Consider the following 24,726-nt stretch of genomic DNA (forward strand, 5'->3'; position numbering starts at 1 on the left):
ATTTATCTCAGGTTTTGGGTGTACCTGGTGCTTTGGTGTGCAACATCCTACAGCTGCCACGGGGAAAAGATGGAAGAAATGGGAAATATTTTATCTGACTCTTGTTTTTCACTTTGTTTTTAGCCAGAGCCACCGCCCACAAACAAGTGGCAATTGGATAACTGGTTGAACAAAGTTAATTCCCATAAAGTGTCACCAGCTTCTTCCGTGGACAGCAATATCCCTTCTTCCCAAGGCTACAAGAAAGAGGGACGGGATCAGGGTACAGGGAGTGGGTACACTGATCAAGGTGGATCCAAGGATTCCATTTCTTCTACGCCAGGGAGAGATTCCAAACCCACCCAGAAGGGCTCAGAGAGCAGTCGTGGGAGGCAGAAATCACCTGCCCAGAGCGACAGCTCGACTCAGAGGAGGACTGTAGGCAAAAAACAGCCCAAGAAAGCAGAAAAGACATCTGTGGAAGAGCCCAGAGGAGGTCTTAAAATAGAAAGTGAAACCCCAGTAGACATGGCAACAAATATCCCTTCAAACAGGCACAAGGCAGCCACCAAAGGCTCCAGGAAACCCAATATAAAGAAGGAGCCCAAGTCTTCCCCTCGGCCTACAACAGAGAAAAAGAAATACAAGGCTTCAAGCAAATCTGCCCAGAAATCCAGGGAATTCATCGAAACAGATACCTCATCCTCTGATTCAGATGAAAATGAGAGTCTGCCTCCTTCCTCACAAACACCCAAATACTCTGAGAGCAATAGGACTCCTGTTAAATCTTCCATGGAGGAGGATGACAGCTTTTTTCGGCAAAGAATGTTCTCTCCTATGGAAGAGAAAGAGCTTCTGTCCCCACTGAGTGATCCTGATGAAAGGTACCCACTCATTGTGAAGATTGACCTGAGCCTCTTATCCAGGATACCAGGGAAGCCTTACAAGGACGCCGACGCTGCCAAGACAGAGAAGAAGAGCGCTCCGGAGAAACACGCGCGGGAATCCCAGAAACAGCCCTCGGACAAGAGCTCCACAAAAGGCAAAAGGAAACACAAGCAGGTGAGGACTCTGGAGACATTTCCCTGTTTTCTCAGCCCTCAGAGCATTGAGTACCCCAAAATCCAGGTCACGCCTCAGGGTAGGGACTGAGCCGTGCAGGAGTGGCTTTGCTGCCTTGTGTAGAGCAGCTGGATCATCCCCGTGCTTTTCCAGGAGAGACTGTTGGGATTTTCCTTTGGAAACACCTGTAGGAGTGTCAGCCCTGTAGCCAGAGCTCAGGGAGGTCACAGATCCTGTGCCCCTGAGCTCTGCATCCAGCCCTCTCCTGCCTCCCTGGAACCAGCCCCTGGTGCTCTGCAGGCCAACTCAGGCAGCTGATCCCGAAGGAAAATCCACCTGGAAAAAGCCCCAAAAGTCAGTTTTCAGCTGGATCAGCTCCCTGAGCCATGGAATTGCCTGTTGCTAGGATAAGGGAATGAGGCAGGACTGGGCCTGGGGCATGGCAGCAGCAGAAAACATCTCAGGTGCTGCTTTACTGAGAGAGGGGATCTCTCCATAATAATAATTAATCTTTTCCAAAAAAGCATTTCATCTTTCCAACTAGAAGTAAAAAGCAGGAATGGCTGGGGGGCAGTAAAATGGGCAGGAGGAGTCAGTGGGGGAACTGAATAGAGGGAATACTCATGGAGGGGGGAGTGTGAGAAGTCAGTGCTGGTGTAATTTTAAACTGCTTTTTGAAAGCTCAGCAAGGGACACTCTGTATAAAGGGCAAACCTGGAGCTGTCAGATGGGCTCAGAGATCCAAGGAGTCTGGTTTCCATGAATTTAGGGCTGTGAGGCCCTGGGGCAGAGATTCAAAAATCCCTGTGCTGCTCTGGATGTCATTCTGAAAATTCCCCTTTGCCATGTCAAAGGGATCTGACAGCAGTTGGGAGACTTTGTTGGTATCTGCAGTCCCAGGATTCTGGGAGATCATTCCCAGAGTCATTGGAGGAGGTGGGTCATTGCAGTTACACCAGTTTCCTACTGAGCAACCAAAGTAAACTTGATCACTTGCTGAAGTCAGTGTCATGCAGGAGCCCTGACATGTAACTGCACACAGATTTATCCCGTGCTGTTCCTAAGATTCCTCTTTTGTCTGGGTAGGGAAATGAAGTGAGAGAATGAGCTGCTTTTGTCAAATGGGAATAACTCTGAGCAGTACAATGAACAATTACCTTTTGGAGGTGTAACTGTGTAACTCCTGCTGTTCCTGGGAATGCACTCACATGTTCCAGTGGGCCTGAATTCCTGGACTTCTCTCTCTTTGGTCACTTTTGCCTTTCACCACACATTTGGAATTACAGCGTTAAAGATCTGTGCTTTCACATCCAAACCACAAAGCTTTGGTGAGACCAGTTAAATTTAGGCCTTATCCCAGGAAATGGTGGTGGTTAAATGTTGTGAAGCCTCAGGTCACTCTGATGCTTCCTGAGAGGATGGAAACCTGTGTGGGGCAAGGACAGGACCCCTTCCCCAGCCCTGCAGTTTTAGGTTTGTGCTCCAAGCACAAGTGGCACCACTTGATTTTCTACATTTGCTCACAATTCTCAGGTTTCAGCATCAGTAACAAACGAAAACCTTTGGGGTTTGTTACCAAATGTTTTATTCTGTGAGGCCCCATTTTCTCTTACTCACTGTATTGATCCCTCCAGTGCTTGATGAAGACAGCATAGAAATTTACCTTCAAGACCCTGTGACTTGAGGATTAAATTGATATAAATACCTACTCTTCAGCATCTCTGAGCTGATTTAAATAGATTGATTAGATTTTTACCCTTTCCTGGCATTCATCAGACACCTCTGTAGACCCTAGACATCAAATCTGTCTCCTGATCCTGCCAAAGCCTTTGGCAGATTTTCCTGGGATTTCGTGCTGATAATTTATCTGTGCTGAAATGAACAACTTGGCTGTTGCTGATTTTATCAGGCTGCCATTTAGTAGCCAGACTGGGATTTTCATTTTGTTCCAATAGCAGGGTCTGGTAAGGGTTTGCGAGGGATGAGCTGCTGCAGACCATGGTTTTGGGGTCTTGTATTTAACTGTGAAACACCTGCTGAATGATGTCTCTCAATGTGAAATATTACACATCAGGGACGTGTAAATGTGGATTTTTGCTGGATGTTTTTCTCATTTGCTTTGCTCAGAACGAGGATGAAAACAGAGCCAGTGAAAGCAAGAAAACGAAACTGGAAGAAAAAGCTCCCTCAGGACACAAGAATTCCAGCAGCAGGGAGTGAGTATCTGCTTTTCCCAGCAGTGAGGGTCAGGGTGGCCATGGAGAGGATGGTGTTTGTCTTCCCCCTCTTCTGCTCTCTCCCACCCTAAGTTTTCCTCAAATAATTGGTAAAATTTCGTTTTTTTTCTTATCCTTCAAACAAATTTACTTCAGAGCTTCTACAAGCAATTGGTGGAAATGAATTTCCATCCCCAAAAACACTGGCCAAGGACAATTGTGCTCCTTAACAAAGTGAGGTGACCCCTCCTGTGAAGGGAATATTTCCTTCCTGGTTTTCTCTAATACACAGTGGGGCTTGGGTTTGGTCTAGAAATCAAAATCTCTGCTTTTAAATTAACCCCATCTGGTAATTCTCTATTTAGCAAGTTTTAAACTGGGAATAAATTCCTGAACTGGCTTTCTTTGGGAAGCTGATGGCACTGAGCTCTGGATCCATGGATTTAGCCTCCCATCTCCTTGGTTTATTAGTGCAAGAGAAGTGTGAGCAATACAGAATTAGCAGCTCAGTACCATTGTTTAGGATGTTATTTCTGCATTCGCCATGCTCTCTGCAACACCTATTATGCCTTTATTTGATTGATTCCTTGGTCAGTGTTAATCCACAGGAAAGATTAAGTTTTTTTCACTGCTTTTTAAAACTTCTGTTTCAGTTCAAGCAACTGAAAACTGGTGCAATTGTGTCATGGAAAATATTCCTGTCCAGTGAGCAAAGCTGTGAGAAGCTGCAGCACTTTGGATGCTACAACTCTTGTTTGGCCCTTCTGAATTAAACAGTGTCTTACTGTTTGTTAGGAAACAGCTGTAGAATGAATGGATACATTCCTAGTTTGCTTTTTTACCTGATACTTGATTTTTTTCTGGTATTTGCTTGGTTGCCAGTGCAGTTCTCTGAAGGACATTTAATTAAATGAAACTCTAATTTTCTAGCCATAATGTGTAGAAATAATACTGATGGGAAGGCAGGAACAGCCAACAGCATCCCTCAGCAGCCAGGTGAGAGTGTCCTGAAAGGCTGTGCTGGGGAAGTTTCCCATTCCCTGGGTTCCAGAGGTTTATCTGGAGCATCTTTCCCTGGAGCTGTTGGCTGGCTGCTGTGCACAGACAGCCTGGCGCTGGCATTGGCTCCCACTGCTGAAATTGGGAGGGTTTGGGGTGGTTTTTCTACAGAACTGGTGCAGGGGTGTGGTTTTATGGTTAGAACTTGTCTGGTTTTGCCTGTGTTTTCAGGTCAGAACAAATAGAATGGGGAAAACAAGTTCAATCTGGCTTTGGAGAAACCTATTCACTGAGAGGATTCTTCTGCTTTTCTCCAAAGCTGGGTCTGACAGTAAAAATCTTGGGGGGAGGAAAGGTGTTTAGTTTAAGATTTAAAAATCGAACTTCTGTGTATTGTTTTTTTGGGGGTTGTTTTTGTTTGGTTTGGTTTTGGTTTTGGCTTTGTTTGTAAAGGCCAGAAACCCAAACCCTGAGTTTGTTCCTCTTTTCCAGGTCTTCTAAGCCAAGTGCTGTTAAAGAAAAGGATTTGCTGCCCTCCCCTGCTGCCCCAGCCCTGCAGAAGGATTCCAAGCAGGAACATGGCTCCAGGAAGAGAACAGTCAGTCAATCCTCATCCCTAAAATCCAGCAGCAACCCAGGCAAGGAGAGCAGCAGTGGCAGCAAGAGCAGCTCCTCTTCCAAGCAGAAGAAGACAGAGGGGAAGGGGTCCAGCAGTGCCAAGGAAGCCAAGGTAAAGGGCTGGTTCTGTCCTGATCTTGTCTTTGCTTTTTAGTTTGATCGAAACATCCATTTGCAGTTCAGTTTAAAATACCATTAGTTTGAGATGCACATTGTTTCCTGTCACAGAGCTCAAGTGCCTTGGAAGGCCGTAAATGAGGAGACAGCTTGGAGAGAGTGTGGAATAGGAATGCTTATCCTGCCAAATTCCTGTGTTAATGGAGGAATGGGTTTAGTCATCCCCTGGTGACTGGTGCTGCCTGTTTGTTGTTGCAGTGGTTCATAAGAACATCACTGGAAAGCTGTCTGCACACTGGAAATGGAGCTGTGAGGCTGCTCTTGTCTCCTCAGAGCAGATACACAACTTGGCCTGGTTTTTAAGGAGAGCAGGAGCTCAGTCTGTGCTCAGTGCTGGGATGGGAAGCTCTGGTTCTCATTTTATGACATTGTAGAAAGATTATTTCAGTTCCAGCTCAGCAATTTACAGAGCTCTCTGTGGCTGGAGAGGAGAAAACATGGATGGTTATAGAGGTGGTGCAGAAAATGGTTTGTAAGAGATTTAGGTTGGGAAGATCAATGTGATGGAATTTTAAAATACAAATGTCCCTAAGCCAGCTGTTAATCTGTGATACCTTTGTTGTTTTATACTTCAGGTGTCCTTACTCATGCTTTTCTCAGAGGAGTAGCTGCTCCTGTGGGGTTTTTTCAAGGCAAAGGCATTCAGAGAGAGTGTTGTTGATCCTCCTCATCTCTGCTAGAGTAGAAAAACAGGATTTAGAAACAGTGCCAGGGGAGGTGGAGGGAGGCATTTCCTGGCCCTGGGTATGTCTGGAAAGCCTTGGCTGCATCCTCCCCCCTGCAGGGAGGAGCCCCAGCCCAGCCCTGTGGGAGCCTCCTGGGAGCCGAGTTCTTCCCGGTGCTCCAGGGTGGCTCCGGCACCTGCAGCCTGTCCTTCCTACACGGAAAGGGGGAAGCCACGGGGGAATTCATCCAACAAATGCTCTTCTTGTAATCATGGCATGGGTTTCCCTTTCAGGAAAAGATCCTGAACAATTCTTCCAGCTGCCCTCCTGCCTCTGCTCAGGCCACGGAAAGTGTGAAGTCGAGGAGAGCCAAGCTCGTTTTTGATGATAGGTGAGGACAGAAAATTCCCTTTCCATCTGGGGGGCTCTGGATCTCGAGCACAGGCAGCTCCCCATGGAGGAGAGTTGGCATTTTGCTCCACAGAAGATGTTAACACACAAGCTCTTTGTCAAAGAAAATACCTTGAAAAGAAAATAAAACAAATATTTCACCATCTCGTGCAGACTTGAGGTTTCAGTTGGGCCAGTTCAGATCTCAGCTGGATCTGAGAGCACTTTTTGAAATCCCCTTTACAGACGAAATTCTGTTTGCACCAAATATGAAATAACTTTCTGCTTAAGAACTTGCTTGAAATACTGTTTGAATTACCTGAAACTAGAGAACTAACTAGAAACTACTTTTAACAATTTTGTCATAGTAGTTAACTAATTTAACACATTCCTTTAAACAGGTTTATCAGAGTGTAGCTTGAGTTAGAACAGAAAAAGCCCTGAAATGTGGCAATGTTAAGAAGCTCCAGTCATAAAAGGCTGTGTAAGTGGATGGCTCCAGTCCTTAAATCTGTGTCCTCTCTTGCAGGACTTACTCAGCTGATCATTATTTGCAGGAAGCAAAGAAGCTGAAGCATAATGCAGATGCTTTGGTGAGTGGATCTCCAGTGCCCACCCAGTGTGTGCCCCTGATCCAGGGGTTATTTGCTGCCTTTGCCATTCTCCTGCCCTTCTGTGCTGGAATTTCCTTGCACTTCTCTGCTTTCTGTTCCTGAGCTGTTCCTCTCTCCCCGCAGTCGGACAGGTTCGAGAAGGCCGTGTACTACCTGGATGCTGTCGTGTCCTTCATTGAGTGTGGGAATGCATTGGAGAAAAATGCTCAGGAATCCAAGTCCCCGTTCCCTATGTATTCAGAAACTGTGGAATTAATCAAGTAAGCTTTGCAGAGCTCCTGCAGGGGCGGGTGGGCGGGGGGAGCTCTGGGAATCAGAGCTTCGAGGTTTATGAAAGTTTCACCTCCAGCTTTTGGGATCTGTTGTCATTCCCAGTAGCACTGGAGCAGTGACCAGTTCATTCCAGTTGCTGGGGTTTAAAGCATTTCCAGGAAGGTTGAGGTGGATTCTGCTGAGGCTCTTCAAGTCCCTCTACAATGAGTAACCCACGAGGAGCAAAATTATTCTGAGTCAATGTTTTATTCAGGGCTAAGAGATGTTCGTGAAACAGTGGTGACAGCTGAAACTGGAAATTCTGAGAACATGAGTGTTTTGTGAATGATAAATGAAAGTAGTTTTTGTTTGGGGGCTGATCTGCTGCCTTTCTCTGCAGATACACTATGAAACTGAAGAATTACCTGGCCCCGGATGCGACGGCTGCAGACAAAAGGCTGGCAGTGCTTTGGTGAGTGTGCTGGGACTTCCTACAGTGCCCTCGTGCATTTCACACCTTTTATCTACACAAAATGCTGTTTGACACTGAGCCCTTGGCTGTTCCTGAACCAAACACTGCAGATTCCCACTTGGCTGTACACAAAAGGTGAAGCTGTGTCTGACTGCTGTGAGTGGGGATGTTGCCAGCAAGGGCCAAGGCTTTGAAACCTTGGAGAGTGACAGCAGAAGGTGCATCCTGAGCACTGAGCCAGGGATAAATCACACTGGGACTGGCTGTGGGGACTGTCAGGAGCCCTGAGGCTGAGGGAGTGGCTGCAGAAGCTGGAGAGGACCAGAACCCTTTGGCTCAGGGGAAGGGAGAGGGAAGGCCCTGGGAGAGGCTCAGGGTGTCCTGGCACAGGTGAACAATAAATGAACCCCTCATCCAGGAAGTCACTGGGTGGTGTCTCCCAAGCCCAGCAGCAGCAGCATTGCTGAGAATTCCAGTTCCGGGTTGAGGCACACGGAGCTGTTCCAGTTCCCTTCAGAATTTCAAGGTGGTTGTGGATTTTTTGGTTGAGTTACAGCTTGAGAGATGAGTTGGTAGAGAGAACAACGTTAAGAACACAGCTGTTGGATCTTTGAAACTCAGAGTTGAGATAAACCTGACATTGGTTTTTGTCCTGTCTTTGGGCAGCCTACGGTGCCAAGCTCTGCTGTACCTGAGGCTCTTCAAACTGAAAAAGGAAAGTGCATTGAAATACTCAAAAACTCTGACTGAACATCTGAAGGTAATTGCATCTCGATTTCCTTAGAACATTAAAGCCTAATGGTATGAAAGCTCTACATCACTTAAAGTTCCCAAATCCAATTTTCAGACTGCTGCATGTGAACACCTGTTTAGAACTGGACTTGCAGGTGTATTAAAGCTGGGCAGAGCTTTAATAACCATAACCCTGCTGGTCCTGGCATGACAACTCTTTATTAATTTGATCTTCTTTAATAAATGCTGTTGGCTTCAAGGAGAAGGTTGTTTGCAGTGGGATGTTGGCTGGGTTTAGGTAAATTCCTCATGAATTTATCTAAATTTCTGTGCAGCAGATTCTGAAGCTTCCAGCTCTCAATGCTGAGAGGAAACAGGCTCATCACATTCCCAGTCTCTCAGATTAGGGACATCTTTAATTGTTCAATGCCAGTGATAACAGATTCTTTCTATTAAAGGGCTGAAAAAACTGAAGTGTTCCCATAAGGGGCAATGGACTACTCCAATACTTGTTTGTTTTGCTAAAATAATCCCTTAGTTTTTGTCTTAGCCATCAGTAAAAAAGGATATTTCCCCAAATTTCAGTTTACTGTGATATTACTGAGAACATTATGTGAAAGTACAACTACAACAAATAATTTGGTCAAAAAGAACCAATTAAACAACCAGCTAAAATGTACCTCATGAAAGCATAAACACAAATCAGGTGAAATGTGTCTTTTTCCCCACACAGAATTGCTACAATAATTCTCAAGCACCATCACCTGGTATGGGAAGGTGAGTGGTAAAAGCTGTTTTCTGTATTTGTCAACTCAAATTTTTCCTGTGTGCCCAGGGAGCTCAGGGAGCAGCTTTTGGGGTAATTGGGTGTGGATTTTGATCCGTTTTTTGTGTAATTATCAGGAGGTGCTGCAGCTCTGCAGGGTTTGTCAGGCCAAAAAAGGGGCAGCGTGCCACTGATGCACAAGTCACCTATCCCAGGGGGTTTTGGTGTTTAATTTAATGCTTCTCCCCCCAAACAAGAGCTTTAGTAGTGCTGCAAGGCCAGAGGTTACAAGTATTTGCAGGGTCCTCTGTTCCACAGTTTAGCAGTTACTTCTGCTCTTTTAAACCCAATGATGTACCTCTGATAAATTATTCAATGAGTTTAAGGAGGCCACTTCAGATTTCCATTGTGTTAGCTGCAGTAATGTTATATAATGCAATATTCTGGCACTGGAGTTACCAGGTAGCTGTAATTTTTTTGTTCTTACTCTTTAAGGTTCATTTAAACAATGAATTTAAGATTTTATTGAACTAAGAGATGCTGAGGTTTGGTAATTAGGTTTTGCAAGCTATAAATAATTGTTGAAGGATCCTCAGCAGTTCCCAGCTTGAGATTTTCATTTGTTGTAGGGCAAATCCTGATTTTCAGTGTGTAAAGTGGGAGCGTTTTCCCATCCCACACGCTGAGTTGTGGGCAGAGGGATCTTAGGGGACATCTCAGAGCATGATGTGTCTAAAGCTGGTGCATTTCTGCCTTTCCAATTCCATCTTCCCCTCCGGGTGAGCAGCAAACCTGTCGGGATGCCATCTCCAGTCTCTCCAAAGCTGTCTCCAGGGAATTCAGGAAATTACTCTTCCGGGGCAGCCAACCCTTCAGGGAGCGGGTCCTCGGTGACGATCCCGCAGCGCATCCATCAGATGGCTGCCAGCTACGTCCAGGTCACCTCCAACTTCCTCTATGCCACTGAAATCTGGGAACAAGCAGAACAGCTCTCGAGAGAACAGAAAGGTAAGGGCTGCCTCAGGGGGATTGAAACCTCCAGAGAGGGCTGGAACACTCCCAGGCTTTGATTTTGTTGATGGTGCCCTGGGTGCTGAACCTCTACAAAATCAGGGAGAAAGTGACACCTTGGATTGCAGGGATACCCCAGGCTGGGTGTTGTGGTTGTCAAGGTGGTGCTGGAGTTGTGACATAATCTTTGTTGTGTTTCCTGTAAAATGTTCAGAGGAGGAGGAACTTGGTGCATTTCCCTTTCTGAAATTCTTTCATGAAGACTTCTTAATGAAGTTTGGCCGTGCTTTATTTATTTTCAACTAGTGAAATAAGAGTTTTAGAGGAAAACCAAGAATTTTGGCAATGGTTTAATTGTTTCCAAGCAGTCTTGTGCAGAAGAGTAAAGAGATGGATTAGGAAGGACCTTTCTCCTTGACTCCCCCCATTGCACGACCTCTCCTCACTCCCCTTTCTCTCCAGCCCAGCGACTCACGCTGGGAACTGGAGCTCGATGTGGTTACAAATGTGCTCCTTTAACTTGTGTTTGTGCTGTTTTAGAGTTCTTTGCTGAACTGGACAAGGTGATGGGGCCCCTGGTGTTTAACACGAGCATCATGACGGAGCTGGTGCGTTACACCCGGCAGGGCCTGCACTGGCTGCGCCTCGACGCCAAGTGAGGAACCCAACCCAGCCCATTCTTCAGCTGCCTCTGATTCCTCTCCACAACACTGTGTCATGTCAATAAGGAAGACTGCCATAACACATTGCTTAGTTGACACTAAGAGCAAGGAATGCTTTCCCATGTCTCCCATCCTCATCTGTGTTTGTGTTTAACCCCAAATCAGCTGGTTCATGGACTTCTTCAGTATTCCCGGTTTAAGTTATTTAAATATTTGAAAATTATGCTACATAAAAGTTGTAGTTTTGCTGATCTGTCATGGATAGATCATTGGAATTCCAGTCACAATACATGAATAGTCAGTTTAAATCCTATTTATTTTAATTTTTTTAATTTTAATTTTGAAAAGCCCCATTTGGGGCTGATTTTAGCTATTTCTTCTTCCCTAAATTTCCCCTTTTGAGTACTTAGAAATTAAACCTAGACACTTTATTTAAGTACTTCGTGAGCTTTGTTACTCTGTAATGTCTTGTGGTGGTAGAGCCTGTAAAAGGAACTAGGGTTGATAGGTTCTAACGAGTAGGGACACCATACTTCTCATGCCTAATGCCTATGAGTCGACTAATAAATGACAACTACAGATTTATTATTGCAGAATTTGTACTAAATAGAAAAGTTCCAGATATTCTTCTACGTATTGAGATACTTCATTTAAATGAATTATAAAGAAATTTATATGGAAAAATATTTAGCTGGATCTGCCTTGGATTGTTTCCAAGGCAGCTTCAAGCCATCGATTAACACTATAACAATCACAAAACATTACAGTAATTTGCATTTAATGTAACGTCCAGGTAATGGTGTAGGAATGACCTTCAGTCCGATGGGTGCGATGCAAACAGGAAAGGCTTTGGAAAAGGACAATCTCGTGCTTTTTTGCATCTCTTCATTTCAAATACCTTTTGTTTCCGTGCTTGTCACTTTTTGACAGTTACGAAATCGGGGAACTTTGTGGTTCCAAACCCAAGAGTAGTTCAATTCCTACCAGAACCGTCATTTGCATCTTTTCCATTGACTGAGAAACCAGGAATCTTTAGTAGAACTCGAGGTCCATTTTGTCCTCTTAGGGTCTGCTGGGTGATGGACACTACAGGCTGGCAGTGCAGCAGCCACCGTGGGGTGGGAGCAGAGCTGCTCCTGCAGGAAGCACTGTTCTGTGCAGGATGGATGGCAAACTTGGCTTTACCCCGTGCTGATGAAGGTCCCGTTCGTGTCACATAATGTCCACTCCCAAGGGGCCACTGGGTGCCACAGAGGGCTGCTGGAGCTGCAGGTGGCCCCTCTCCGAGTGCAAACCAAAGTACCTTTCCACGTGAGGTGCTTGTCTGAGTTAAAGGTTTCAAATGCTACTGCTTTCAGTATTGCTTAGTGCCCCCAACATGTCTGGTGTGCCTTATGCCTTACTTTTAGATGAAGATTTTATGAACTGTTTACAAGATGTTTTACAGCAGGACCAGGTATACTGTATGCAGTGGTCTTCTGCAGTACTTGGGTAAAATTCCATTTCCTTTTTCAAAGTCTCGGTGTCTGTCACACAAACTGACTCATCGCGGTGGTCTCCTTCCCCAGAGTCCAACTCTGAATCCTTTGGAGTGAGATTGTGGAATGCTGCTTTGTTTTCTCTCCCATTGAACCCTTTATTCTGTACCAGATATGAACGTGCATGTTCAGGAAAATTATTGCACTAAATTTTTTGTGTAGGTGTAGTTAAGTGCCAAAATCACGGCAACCTCGAGAGAAGGAATAGAATTCTACGCTCCTTAGTACTGCAGTATGTCCTATGGGCTTTAAGAGTTTAGAAGTTTTGCAAATTAGTAACCTACTACAAGGTAGCTGCATCTTCGTAGAGCTTCCTTTGCGTCCCAGCGTGTTTTGTACTTCCAGAAAAGCTTTGCTACGTCCGGATTGATAAACGGGGAACAGACCTGGGGCTCTCCCTGACTCGACTCTTCAGGTCTGTCGGAGCATCCTTTTTATGGAATCACTGTGCAAGGTCACCTTTCTGTTAGTCTTTGCTGTTGGAGACAGAACTCTGTACCCTCAAACTCCCCGCCGTGGGCATGGGACACTGTCAGCCGTGTTTCCTTTCCTCCTCTGAAGTGCCTCGCACACCTCTGACGCTGAGAAATCCCTTGGTAGAAGTTGCATTCATGGGTGGGTTTGTGTGTAGTGCTGCACTAGCCAGCGTGGCTGTTCTTGGCTTGCTCCTTTGTGCACAGTCACCATTGCTGTCAGCAGGAATGGTCTCATCTCGGGGAATTTTTTTTCCTTAACTAGAGTCCCACAAATACCTTTTGGTGTCACGCGAAATTGGCCTCTTGAAAACGCATCGCTTATCCCTAGAGCAGTGGATCTTAGAAATTGGCTTCAAACAACCAGAAGGCTTTTTTTGCATTGTGTCAAAATGTGGACCTGAGCTGGTTGGAAGTGTCCCAGCTGAAGGGTGAACTCCATGGTGGAATATCCTCTGGTGTGCTGTCCCAGGTGTTGTGTCTGTGCGGGGCATCCGCAGGGGGCTTGGGGATGGATAGGAAATGCCTTGTGCAGCTGGGGCTGGTGCAAACAGATCAGTTCAAACCTCACAGTTCCAGGAGCATATCTTAATTTGGGATTGACCCTTGTTTCCAAGAGGAAAGTTCTGTACTTGATCAGATTTTATAGCCAAAACAAAAAAAGCAAATACATCCTAGGCTTCCATCCCTCTGCCAAAGTAGGAGGGCTCTGTCCCTGTCCTTGGCAGCTCCCAGCACCACAGAGGGAGTGCAGGTCACAGGAGTGACTAAGGAGGGACTCCCCAATCTTGGCTTCCCAGATGATTCCCTGGACGGGGAATATGTATCAATACATATCAAGACTGTAATTTTAATTCCCTTGCTGATCATGGCCCCAGTTGGTGAATCTTAAAAATGGCTCAATCAGACTAGGCTTGCTCAGCTATCTGTGCTGTTTGACTTTGCTCTCAGACTTGCAGGTTCCAGGTGATAAAGGTGCAAACCATTTCTAATTCCAAACAAATCTTCAGGACACCAGAGTAAACCAGCCCAAGAGTTTTGTTTTGATTTGAATCTCAGCCATAAAGCAGAGCAGACGGACGGCTCTCCTTGGCTTCGATGGCAGTATGCAATTTGTATTGTATGTGTCTTTTAATATATATGTATATATATATGACTCAGTCTGTCCAAAGTATATGTTATACTTGTTTTTAGATTATGGTGCAACTGACTATATTGATATATTATTTATTGAGTGCTGAGTCACCATCTTATTGGTGATAAATATTGCATATTATCCAGGAGTGCAATGTATATTCCTTTAGATTGCTGAGGCTTGATTGCTGTGGTAACAAAAAATGCCCTGAAATGTATTTATGAATGGCCCCAACACACAGAGTCAGAATTTATGGGAATGATGTAGCACTTGCCTGGGGCAAGTAAAATAAAGCCGTAGGCAGAGAATTATGGAGTTTGCCCAAAAGGCAAACTGCTGGAAAGAGAGAGAAACTACCTTTGCTGTATTTAATGTCATTTTCTGAACAGATCTTTGCTGTCACTGCAGTGTTTCTATTGAGGCAGATCCACAAGGGCCTGAGCAAGTCAAGTTTGAATTACCCATTGGGGAGTAAACAACTTCCAAATTCTTACCTTCCCAACAAATCCTTGGGTCAGGGTTGAAATTTCTCCCTCTGATATGTCAGTGTTCTGGAAAACCCCTATTCCCGAGCAATGAGGTCAGTGCTGGGCATCCCGAAGGACAGGGAGGAGCCAGAGCTATGCTCGCCAACTCACCCAGATCCAGAGCTGTTCCAGGAGGGGTTTCCCAAGCAGGAAGTGTCAGTGGGAATCGTGGTGTGTCCGAGTGTGTGAGGGTTGGTCTGTGGTGCCCTTGGGGAGGGAAGGGGCAGCGGTGCCCCCGGCGCCGCTCCGGCTCAGCCCCCGCATCCGTTGTGGGAGCAATTCCAGCTGCTGTGAGAGCAATTCCAGCTGCTGTGAGAGCAATTCCAGCTGCTGTGGCAGCTCCAGGGAGCTGGGCTGGCGCTGTGGCCGTGCTTCCCCTGTTTTAATTCCACCTGGGAATTTAATTCCCCGTGGCAGTGTACCCATCCCTGGGGCAGTCTCTCTCCCTCTCCCGGGACACGGCTCCTGGCGCTGCCTTGGCATTCCACATCCCAAACTCTACTCCCAGGACCAGGCATGACTTTCCAAGCACAGTTCCTGACATTTGTATGTGGTCCCCCTTTTAAATTGTTTTAAAAAAATTTTGTATATGGAGGATAAAGTGCTTATATATTTATTAAAAATCCTTTATCTTATTTCAAATTATTATTTGGTGAAGAAGGGGTTTTTCTTTTGGGGGAGGGTTGGGGAGGGGAGGTAACTTTTAACCTGTCACTTATAAATGAAGCCCTGATTAATCCTACAGAAAGGTACTATTAGTAACTAATGGGATGTCTCTGTTTTATGCTTTGTACATGACAAATCCATGTGTTACATTTTGTTTTCTATCAAAAGATTTGGGCATCTGTCTTCAACCAAAACCGGAAAAAAAAAATAAACAAACTGTGATTTTATTTGTTGCAATACATTTGAAATTTCAAAGGGTACTTTGGGGCTCAAAATTAGGATTTCTAAGTCAGTATGTGCATTTCACGTAATAAAGCTGTTAATGGTGAGCAAAGTATTATATACTAACTAGATTTTTTCCACATCTGTATAGTATATTCTATGTATTTTGTGGTATTGAGATTATAGAAAGTTTAGTGTCTGAAACATGCGTTTAATGTGTATTTTTAAACAAATTTATGGCAATTAAAATATTTGGAGAAAAGGGTATCACATTTCAATTTGTAAAGATCTTTTTAACTACTGTGTCATTAAAATGCTTTGTACAATGCAAAACTGTAACTGGAGAAACTAAGTTTAATAAATATCAAATAGATTTTCTGTATTAAACTTCCAACCCCCTGGGCTTGTATCTGTTTTGTGGGGCCTTCTCCTCCCTGGAAGGGCATTTTTAGGCAGAATTTTCTTTCCTTGATCCTATTGCTCTGTGAAACAAAAGAAAAGTAGCATTCAATGTGTGTGTCCAGACTTGACCTTTTTTTTTTTTTTTTTTGTCTTTCAGCCTCCAAGTCTACATCCAGCAGATCAAAACAGCATTTTGATCAATTTATTTTAAGACAGGAGATAAGGTCAGTGGCAAAAGTCAGTCTAGGACATGTATTTTCAGTAAATTTGATTAGAAGTAATTAGAAGTAAATAGTTTTCCACTTATCGCTGAATATATTGGGATATTGGAATTGCTATCAGTATTATCAGTTTGCCTCCCTCTTTCTAACAGGCCTTTATCTGAGGGCTGATAAGAGCTGGATTGGGAGGAGATTGGGAGGATCTGCTTCATGCTCTTGTCAGGTGGAAGGATAAGTGTCCAAAGTCTGGCTGGAGCTGAGCCCCAGCTCTGTGCTCACCGTCCACTTTGCTCGAGATACAAGGAAAACCAAGCTGCTTTACTGAATATATATTTTAATTCACACCTTCAAATAAATAATAGGAAGCATTACAAAAAAACCAAACGAGCAGGAGATGCAGAGCCCTTTTATTGAGCTTGGCCAGAGGCCTCCTGAGGCGTGGCTGTGGGAGGAGATGCTCTCGAGCTCTTTGAAGTCCTTTTATCAGCACATGTGACAGAAATATTAAATATTCTGATTGCTCGAGGCCCTTCCAGCTCCTCAGCAGTCAATAAATACATCCCAAGTGCGTGGAGCATGGTCAGCAGTAACAGTGCAGCCTGTGCTTGGTGCCAGCTCACGCCGAGGCCGTGGAGAGGAGGCAGCGGTTTTTCCTGGGAAAAAAAACCATCATGAGGCACTGAGAGCTGGGGCTGCCCCTGCCAGGCTCTGCCCGGGGGCCCAGGTGCCTCTCTGTGCCCCTGTGCCAGCAGTGCTGGTTTCAGGCACACTCTGTTCCCCTCAGCTATTCAGTCCTGATTCATTTTTGGTCTCTGCTGCTGCCCAGGCCTGTAGGCTCATTGCAGTGAAGGGATGGGGAACAGCTGCAGTGCTGTCCATGGGCTCCTTTCTGGCTGTACCTCCTGGAGCTGCTGTTCCAGCTCAGCTCTGGGTCAGCAGATCCCAGGGATGCATTTCAAACACAGCATAACAGCCCAACCACCCTGTCCTATTTACTTACTTAACCTATTTATTTATAATATAAAATAAACTTATTTAGAATAATATTCATTAATAATAGGACATACTTACACATTACTGCTATTCACATATAGTAGAAAATGACTGCTTTCTATTCTGTCTCTGAGTGCTGGTGTATGTATACAGCAGGTGCCACACAAAATCACCTTTCAGTAATTAAGTGATAATTTTAACTAATCAATTTAACTATATGTAGTTGGACAATTTGCTCATGTCTGGTGAGAACTAAATAGCTTTTTATATTGTAGTTGTTTTTGAAACTATGAGCTTAAACAATCACGTTAAAGTGATTAATTTAGGGTAAGATATTAATACAGGCTTTTTCACTTTTCATTAGTACATGCTTTAAAAGGAAGGATTAATGGTAAGGTCCGTAAGTTGCCCAAAAGCTGTCTGGAGCCCTCTGTTCCCTTTGCCCAGCCAGGTTATTTGGGGTTGCAGTGAAAGGACTGGGGCTGGCACTCAGGAGACCTGGACTCTGCTCTGTTTGCTCTGCTTACTAAAGAGTCTGAGTCTGTTGCCCCATCCCTATTCCTGGTATCTTTTTTTATGCACAGAGTGACCTCTGGATCCCGTTTGGATGAGCCCAGGCGGGAAGTTCCTCTCCATCCCAGCACGCTGAGCGTGGTTACCTGCAGAGCATGGTGAGGCACTCGCTGTTGTCCCTGCACGAGGCTCCGATGGGTCTCAGGGACACCCCTCTCCAGAAGGGCGTCATCCGCCGCTGCCGGGCACTGCGGGGCTGGCTCAGGGGCTGGCTCAGGGACAGGGACACGCTGTGGGTCTGAAACAGAGCAGGGTGCCTGTCAGGCTGCGTGGCAGCTGCAGCGCTTCTGCGTTCTGCTGCTGAGGTCAACAGACTTCATTTTAAGTGAAGCACTTGAAATCTCTCTGGTTTTCAGATCACAGCACCCTCTGGTAAAGCGTTGCTTGCAGCCCAACCCCAAAGAAGTATGGACCAAAATTAATGATGGTTTTAATCTTCTTGGGAGGGAAGGCAGCATCACTGGCTGAGCTATGGCTCCGAGTAGCCCAGTATTCACTAGGCAGTAACTCTACATTTTCATGATGCTGAATCCTCTAAAAAGCCCTGCTGTCACCTCTTAACTCCTGCCAGGTGTCCATCCAAATCAAAATAGCTTTTATGGACTGCCTGTCCTTTGAATTAGCCCTTTAAATAGTTTATTTCAATATTATCTCAGTTTACCTGGCTGAGCAGCAGTGAGCAGAGCAGAAGGGCTGCCATCACTTTCCACCAGTGCATCTTCCCAGCGGGAGCTGTCACTTGGAGCAGCCGTGGGCGGAGGAGGCACGAAGAGCTCCAGTCAGGACTCCCCAGGCTTTCAGCTACATTTTTATAGACTTCATTCTCTTATCATTACATCAGGTGCCAGTTATTACAGGACCAAAGTTCGCTTTGGAGCAAGAGGGAATTGCTAAGTCTACATCTGCTGCAGTGATCTGGTTCAAGGCCTGGCTCAAGCTAATGATTTACTCCGCTTCCACTTGTACTTTGGTTAGTTGTGCTGACCCCTTGTGCCAACTGTTCCTTTTTTTAAAGCCCACCTAAGATGTTACCAGAACTCCATGGTCTATTTGTAAGCAAAAGGGGGGGGGGGGTGGCCCAAATTACTATGGTCAAGATCAAAATCCTTATTTAACTTCTGTAGCTCTGAGTTAGCCAACCAGGGGTAAGGATTGTCTTGCCAAGCTGATTCAGAACAGACAATTGTGCTTTTGATTTGTTTCTCACTCATGGTACATGAAAGAACCACAAGGAAGTTGCTTAAGCTTTTATTTCCAGGCACACAGTGCTCAAAAAGCAGGTGTAACGCTTTCCAGCTGGGTTTGGGAATGTAAATTGTGTGATAACTCAGAGAGCTCTCCTCCCAGGAATCCAAAGGTGTCAAAGATAATCATCTCTAGGTAGATAATGAAAGAGGCTGCTCAGGGCTTGTCTGGAGCTGAGGAGCTCTGGTGTGCAGACTGTGGTTTCCCCGGATGAGCCATCTCTGCCCCGAGCCGTGTCACTCACCATCAGGCTTCCAAAGGTGCCAGCAGCTCCCATAGAGATGGAGGGGCTCTTTGTCATTGAGAGGAAGCTTCAGTTTTTCCATTGTGGAGTGAGATTGCAGCAGCAGAGGAAGTGTTTGAGCAGAGGTGACACCTCTCATCTCCTGTGCTTACACACTTGTGCTTGTCCCACTGTTTGTCTTGCTCCTCCTCACCTGTGGGATCTTGTGGATCTCGTTGGATGGAGCTTGGAGCAACCTGGCCTGGTGAAGGTGGGGGGAACTGCAAGAGCTTTAAGGGCCTTTCCAACCCAAACCATGCTGTGGTTCTGTCTGGCTCCCACATCTGTCCCATGTGCCCCACATCTGTCAGGTCAAGATATCTGAGATTGCCAAGAGACAGAGAATTCCAACTTACTTGTGTCATTGTGTGCAGGTTTTGGAACACACTGTTTTAATTCAAGTAAATACTTTATAGATAAACTAATAAGTGTATAATGAACTGTGTTTTAGCTAAATTGTAAATACAGATTTTGATGTCACAGGCTCTATTTCTGTGATTGCTTAATATGAAGGCACAAGTGCCAGCGTGGAGGGCAAGTGACTTAGATTAAGATAATACTGTGATGTCAGATGACTACTCCTTAGCCCAAATTTCACTGGGATTAAATGAAAAACCTTCCCAGCACAGTCTACAACCACTATTGGATTATTCCCTTCCTAGGTTCTTACACACCTTCCTCTGCCCTATTTGTTTTGCTTCTGTGGGAGGAGGAAGCAAAATTTTCATTATTTCACCTGCCTGGATCTTAAAAAGGGAAGGAAGTGGAACAGTAAATCATGTCAGACAATTAGCTGAACTTAAAAAGTTTATTTTATAATTAGCTGGGAATTTCTTAGTTGTTTTTCCCATGGAGTCCTTTCTTCACCTGAGTTCTAATTTCTGCTGTTTCCACCAGGCACTAGTGTAGAGCAGAAAGGAGGACAAGGCAGCAGCCAGAGCCCTGACTTCATCCCTGGAGCACAGGATTTGGAATAGCAGCAGAGCCTTCTGTAAGTCATCATCTCTCAGCTTTTTTGGCTGGGGAAGGTTGGTACTCTGTGATGATACATCAGAATTGCTGTGTCCTTCTGGGTCATTAATAGCATCAGACTGTCCCTGTCAGGCAACAAACTGCTCAGTGCAAGAAACTGGGGAAAAAAGTATAACTGAGCCAGTCCTGTCCATGCCCACAATTCCCGGAGGCCAGTAAGAGGCCATAGCAGAGATGTGAGAAGAGACACAAAATGTTGCTCTGTTGCCACTTCTAATAGTTACCCAAAAGAGAACAGAAATAAATAAAATGAGTGAAAACTTTTCAAGCACCTTGTTCAGATTCCGAAATGCCCATGGGCTGAACTCCCACTGCTGCAGGTCTGGCAGGAGCCATCCCAGCTGGGAATGGGGGCTGCATCCCAGGTAGAGGTGGGCTGGGCAGGGTTGGGTTGGCTGGGTAGGGTCAGGATGGGTGGGCACGATCACAGGACGGCGGGGCAGAGTCGGGATGGCTGGGAAGGTTTGGGATGGGGCAGGGGATGGCCAGGCAGGGTAGCAACAGACTGCTGATGTAGCAGCTCAGTGCTGACCCTGCCCATTGGCGCTGGGCCTGTCCCTCCATGCTGACCCTGCCATGGGACTGACCCTGCCATGGGACCGGCTCGTGGCCGCAGTGCCGCTGCCCCTCTGTTTGCATTAGTCTGGCCCCTGGGCCAGGCACAGTTCATCTGTCTGGGAGCAGGAGCAGGGACCTCATGAGAGCCCCGGAGAGCTGCTGCCCTCCAGCAGAGCTGCTGGGACAACACAGTTGAGAACCAGGTGGTGACTGATCTGCCAAGGCACAGCTTCACAGGGGCTGTCGCTGAGGCCACCCAGCTCTGCAGCTCTCGGAGGCACAGTGAGCAGGACACCAAGTTCTGAATGAAACATCTCAGGGAGAGGGACTTTTATACAGGCAGACAGTGACAGACAAGGGGGAATGGCTTCCCACTGCCAGAGGGCAGGGTTAGATGGGATATTGGGAAGGAATTGTTCCCTGTGAGGCCATGGCATACATTTCCCAGAGAGGCTGTGGCTGCCCCATCCCTGGAAGCATCCAAGGCCAGGTTGGACAGGGCTTGGAGCAACCTGGGATAGTGGAAGGTTGGGTGTGCAGGGGGTGGGGCTGGTGAGCTCTAAGGTCTCTTCTGGGATAAATCTGCCTCTATACATCCCTGCCAGCTCACAACCACAGCAGCCAGTTTTGCTCCCCACTTGCTTAAGCTGCCTAGAAAATACCAGTGACCCAAAATGCAGTTAAGTACAGAATATTTTTGGCACAACTTGGGAGCACTGGCTGATTGATTTTATTGCTACTTATGCCAGCCTCGAGCTGTGCTTGGAGGAAACACAAGAGGCTGAGCTCAGTCTTGTGTGCTCTGAGCCCCAAAATACTCCAGCACTGAGCTGTAAAAATTGCATTGCCCCAGCTTCCTGAAGTGACAGCCTGAGCATCATTGTCTTCCTGACAGCCCAGCCCTGAGCACACGGGGAAACTCACACAGGGAAACGTCATTCCTGCCCTGCAGATAAGATAAACTCCCAGGACAGCTACAGGAATAGCACAGCAGGAACGCCAACGTGTTGCTCTGCATGGGGTGGGAGCTGGAGGCAGTCAGTGGAACACTGGGAGGAAAAAATTAGGATAAAGGAACCAGCCAGATGTTCTGAGCTTCCAACAGTGAAGGTGTTTCTGTATTCAGAGCCACTGGGTGAATTTGTCACATATTTAAGCGACTTTACTACCAGCAGCTGCTTTTTAATCATCTTCAGGCATTAAGTTGTTTCTCCGGGCAGCTTTCGAGAAGGTTCTAATGCAGCCTCTTACCACTGATCAGATATCAGAGTGTAGTTAATCACCCAATTAACATTAATATAACTAGGTAATTAGAATCACAGGATCAGAGAACAGCCCAGTTTGGAAGGGACCTTGACAGATCAGCTGGTGCAGGCATTTGTGGGAAGGGAGCCCAGAGGAGGTTACCTGGCACCCCGTCCAGTCACCTCCTGAAACCCCCAGGCTGTTCCAGGGACTGATTGTTCTCACTGCAAAGATTCCTTTGTTACACGGAGATGAAACCTCTCCTGGTGCAGCCTGTACCTGTTCCCACTCATCTTCTGCCCGGGGCTCCCGTGTAGAGCGAGCCTTCGGCCAGAGGTCAGGGTTCATCCCAAATCCCAAGCCACCAGCCAGCTCATCCAGCTTTAATCAATACCAAATCAGCGAGTGTTTGTTTTTCACAGATCTCAAGGCTGGAGGAAAAGCAGTGGCCAGTGATGGGAAAAATAAAGGGGACAAGGAACAATATCAAACCAGCCTTTGCTGCACTTTATATTGAGGAATATTTCAAAGAAGTAAGAATTATGAAAGCTGGAAGTGCTCTGAGATAAAAACATCCGAGCACATGGAACTTCAGCCTGATTATCTGCCTGTACAGAGAGAACCAGACGAGGGATTTGATGCTCCTCACCTCAAACAGCTCAAGACACGGATTTCACACAGAGTCATGGGGCAAAGTTACAGTTTATTAGCCAAGGTTTATCTCCCTGTTAATCCCCTCCGGCCATGGGAACAAGCACAGCAGGTCCCCAAGGAGTTCCGGAGCCACGTGGTCACTGCTCGTGGTCACTGCTCGTGGTCACTGCTCGTGCTCATGGCCAGCCGGGTTCTTCCTCTTGAGCCGCTCGAACTCCTGCGTCCCCCAGGAATAAATGAGGTAACCAGTGGCCAGGGCTGTCAGGGACAGAGGACAGGCATGGTCAGGGGACACCAGAATGAGGGGACACGGCTAGAAAGGGACAGTGGAATGAGGGGATACTGCTCTAACGGGATAATGCAATGAGGGGACACTCACAATAAGGGGACTTTAACAGTGAGGGGACACTGCAGCAAGGGGACATTCACAATAAAGGAGCATTCGATACAATGAGGAGGCACTTCTAGAAAGGGACACTGGAATAAAGGGATTTCGTAACATGGGGACACTGAGAAAAGGGGATATTTACAATATGGGGACATTGGAATGACGGAATACTCACAATATGGGGACACCGCAGTGAGGAGACAACTGCACCGCGCACAGCACAAAACCACCAGCCACGACCTCCCCCTCAGCCCCGGCAGTCCCCCTCCCCAAATTTACACAAAAAGGGGGGAATCCCCCCTGTACTCACGGGGCACCACCTTCAACACCTGAGAGGTGAAGCGGCGGCCCACGTTGGGGAGCCCGTGCGACAGGACATTGGGGAAGGCGCGCTGCTCGAAGGGCGACAGGCTGTAGGTGATGACATGCCGCACCCGCGCCAGGTTCCCGAAGTGCTTCCCCATGGCCGCTGCGTCCCCGCGGTCACCGCGCAGTGGTCACCGCGCAATGGCCGCCGCCCGCCCCGGAACCGCCTGCGCGACGCCTTCCGGGGCACCGCGAGCGGCGCTTTCTGCTTGTAATAAACGATAGAGGCGGTGAAATAGGTGGGTGGTAAATCAGAGTTCTACTAAAGCGTGTTTTTAACACGCGGTTTGTAATAAATGACGTGCGCCAGAAACGGGCGCTGCCCTGAGGGGAACGGGGGGGGAACTCACGGGAAGCACCCGCGCCGTGAGGGGGGGGGGGGGGGCGGTGCCTCAGCGCGGAAACCGCCCAGAGAAATAATGGAGAAAAAACACTTTTATGTGGCGATGGTGGAGTTCCGCTGAACAGCGGGAGTGTCTGAAGCAGAAAATCGTGGAATTATGGAATGGTTTGCACTGGAAAAGGCTTTTAAAGGTTAAATATCCCGCCACACCCCCCCGCAATGAGCATCGTAAACAATGTTGGAATTGTTATTAGAATGTATGAGACATCTTCCAAATAATGGAAATTATTATGTATTAGACATCTTCAATATTACTGGCATCATTAATAGATTATATTATAATTATTAGACTATATTAGATATATTCCATATTATTCGAATTACAGAATATATTCGACATCAAAATTATTTAAATTATTATTAGAATAGATAAGAATGGTTAGGATATTAGATATTTTTACCATTTGAATGATAGTAGAATTATTAGACTGTATTAAACACTTTCAGCTTTATTTGGCTCATTACAATATATTAGACATATTTACCATTATTTGAACTAATGTTAGAATATATTAGATTTGTTAGAATATGTTAAACTTCAGCATTGTTGGAATTATTATTACAATATATTAGATAGGTTCAACATTATTGGGATTATTACAATATATTACACATATTTAATATATTATTTGAATTATTAGACTATATTAAACATGATCTCCATTAATGAAACATTAGAATATGTTAGGATTATTGGACTACATTACGCATTTCACAATAATTAGAAGGATTTGTGTCAGGAAACAATGCCATTTATTTTCTTCTCTGGCAGATGAGCAAAGCCAAATCCCCAGAGTTTGAAGGGATGAGCAGGAGTGACACAATCCAAACTCACCCACCTGCCCACGGTGCTGGGACCAGGAAGGTTTTATGTGACACCAAGATACCATTTTGAGCTTTTGGGGTCAACCACTTTGATTTCAGCAGTCAGAGACTGAAACCTGGAGCAGGATCCCCACTTTTAAGGCAGGTTTGTGCCTGTTGCACCTCCAGGAGCTCTCCAGACTCACCCCAACATGAGTGGGTTCAGTGACCAGGTGAAGCATCAAAGTGACACCACACAGCAGCCTCTCAGGCCTGCCCTGCCAGGCTGAATTCCCAGCCTCTGGAATTGCTCAGGATATAAGGTAGGGGCTGGTTGGGTGTAGAAAGTTACAGCATTTATTTATTAATCCATTAGCAAGTCA

At 46.1% G+C, this 24,726-nt stretch overlaps 3 protein-coding genes across 3 annotated transcripts in view; 1 reads left to right on the forward strand and 2 right to left on the reverse strand.

Annotated features, from left to right (window-relative positions):
* Nucleotides 1–15,515, forward strand: part of AFF4 (ALF transcription elongation factor 4) — a 47,654-nt gene extending 32,139 nt beyond the window's left edge. The window contains exons 12-22 of the mRNA XM_082291566.1: nucleotides 124–1,041; nucleotides 3,169–3,257; nucleotides 4,749–4,986; nucleotides 6,010–6,107; nucleotides 6,636–6,699; nucleotides 6,844–6,980; nucleotides 7,373–7,444; nucleotides 8,111–8,204; nucleotides 8,910–8,953; nucleotides 9,730–9,950; nucleotides 10,494–15,515. Coding sequence (XP_082147692.1) covers nucleotides 124–1,041; nucleotides 3,169–3,257; nucleotides 4,749–4,986; nucleotides 6,010–6,107; nucleotides 6,636–6,699; nucleotides 6,844–6,980; nucleotides 7,373–7,444; nucleotides 8,111–8,204; nucleotides 8,910–8,953; nucleotides 9,730–9,950; nucleotides 10,494–10,612 — 2,094 coding nt within the window. The 3' untranslated portion in view covers nucleotides 10,613–15,515. The remainder of the gene's footprint in view (nucleotides 1–123; nucleotides 1,042–3,168; nucleotides 3,258–4,748; nucleotides 4,987–6,009; nucleotides 6,108–6,635; nucleotides 6,700–6,843; nucleotides 6,981–7,372; nucleotides 7,445–8,110; nucleotides 8,205–8,909; nucleotides 8,954–9,729; nucleotides 9,951–10,493) is intronic.
* A 900-nt stretch (nucleotides 15,516–16,415) lies between these two features.
* LEAP2 (liver enriched antimicrobial peptide 2) lies at nucleotides 16,416–18,308 on the reverse strand (the record flags this gene model as incomplete). The annotated part of the gene is made up of 3 exons (XM_082291212.1): nucleotides 18,027–18,308; nucleotides 17,452–17,603; nucleotides 16,416–16,452 (listed from the first exon to the last, which is right to left on the reverse strand). The coding sequence occupies exons 1-3, from the start codon at nucleotides 18,081–18,083 to the stop codon at nucleotides 16,416–16,418; spliced, it is 246 nt and encodes an 81-aa protein (XP_082147338.1). The 5' UTR covers nucleotides 18,084–18,308.
* Nucleotides 18,309–22,411: 4,103 nt separating this feature from the next.
* UQCRQ (ubiquinol-cytochrome c reductase complex III subunit VII) lies at nucleotides 22,412–23,318 on the reverse strand. The gene is made up of 2 exons (XM_082291715.1): nucleotides 23,081–23,318; nucleotides 22,412–22,640 (listed from the first exon to the last, which is right to left on the reverse strand). The coding sequence occupies exons 1-2, from the start codon at nucleotides 23,232–23,234 to the stop codon at nucleotides 22,546–22,548; spliced, it is 249 nt and encodes an 82-aa protein (XP_082147841.1). The 5' UTR covers nucleotides 23,235–23,318; the 3' UTR covers nucleotides 22,412–22,545.
* Nucleotides 23,319–24,726: the final 1,408 nt, after the last annotated feature.

The sequence above is a fragment of the Coloeus monedula genome, assembly GCF_965178545.1.
Source record: "Coloeus monedula genome assembly, chromosome: 15".
Classification (NCBI taxonomy): Eukaryota; Metazoa; Chordata; class Aves; order Passeriformes; family Corvidae; genus Coloeus; species Coloeus monedula.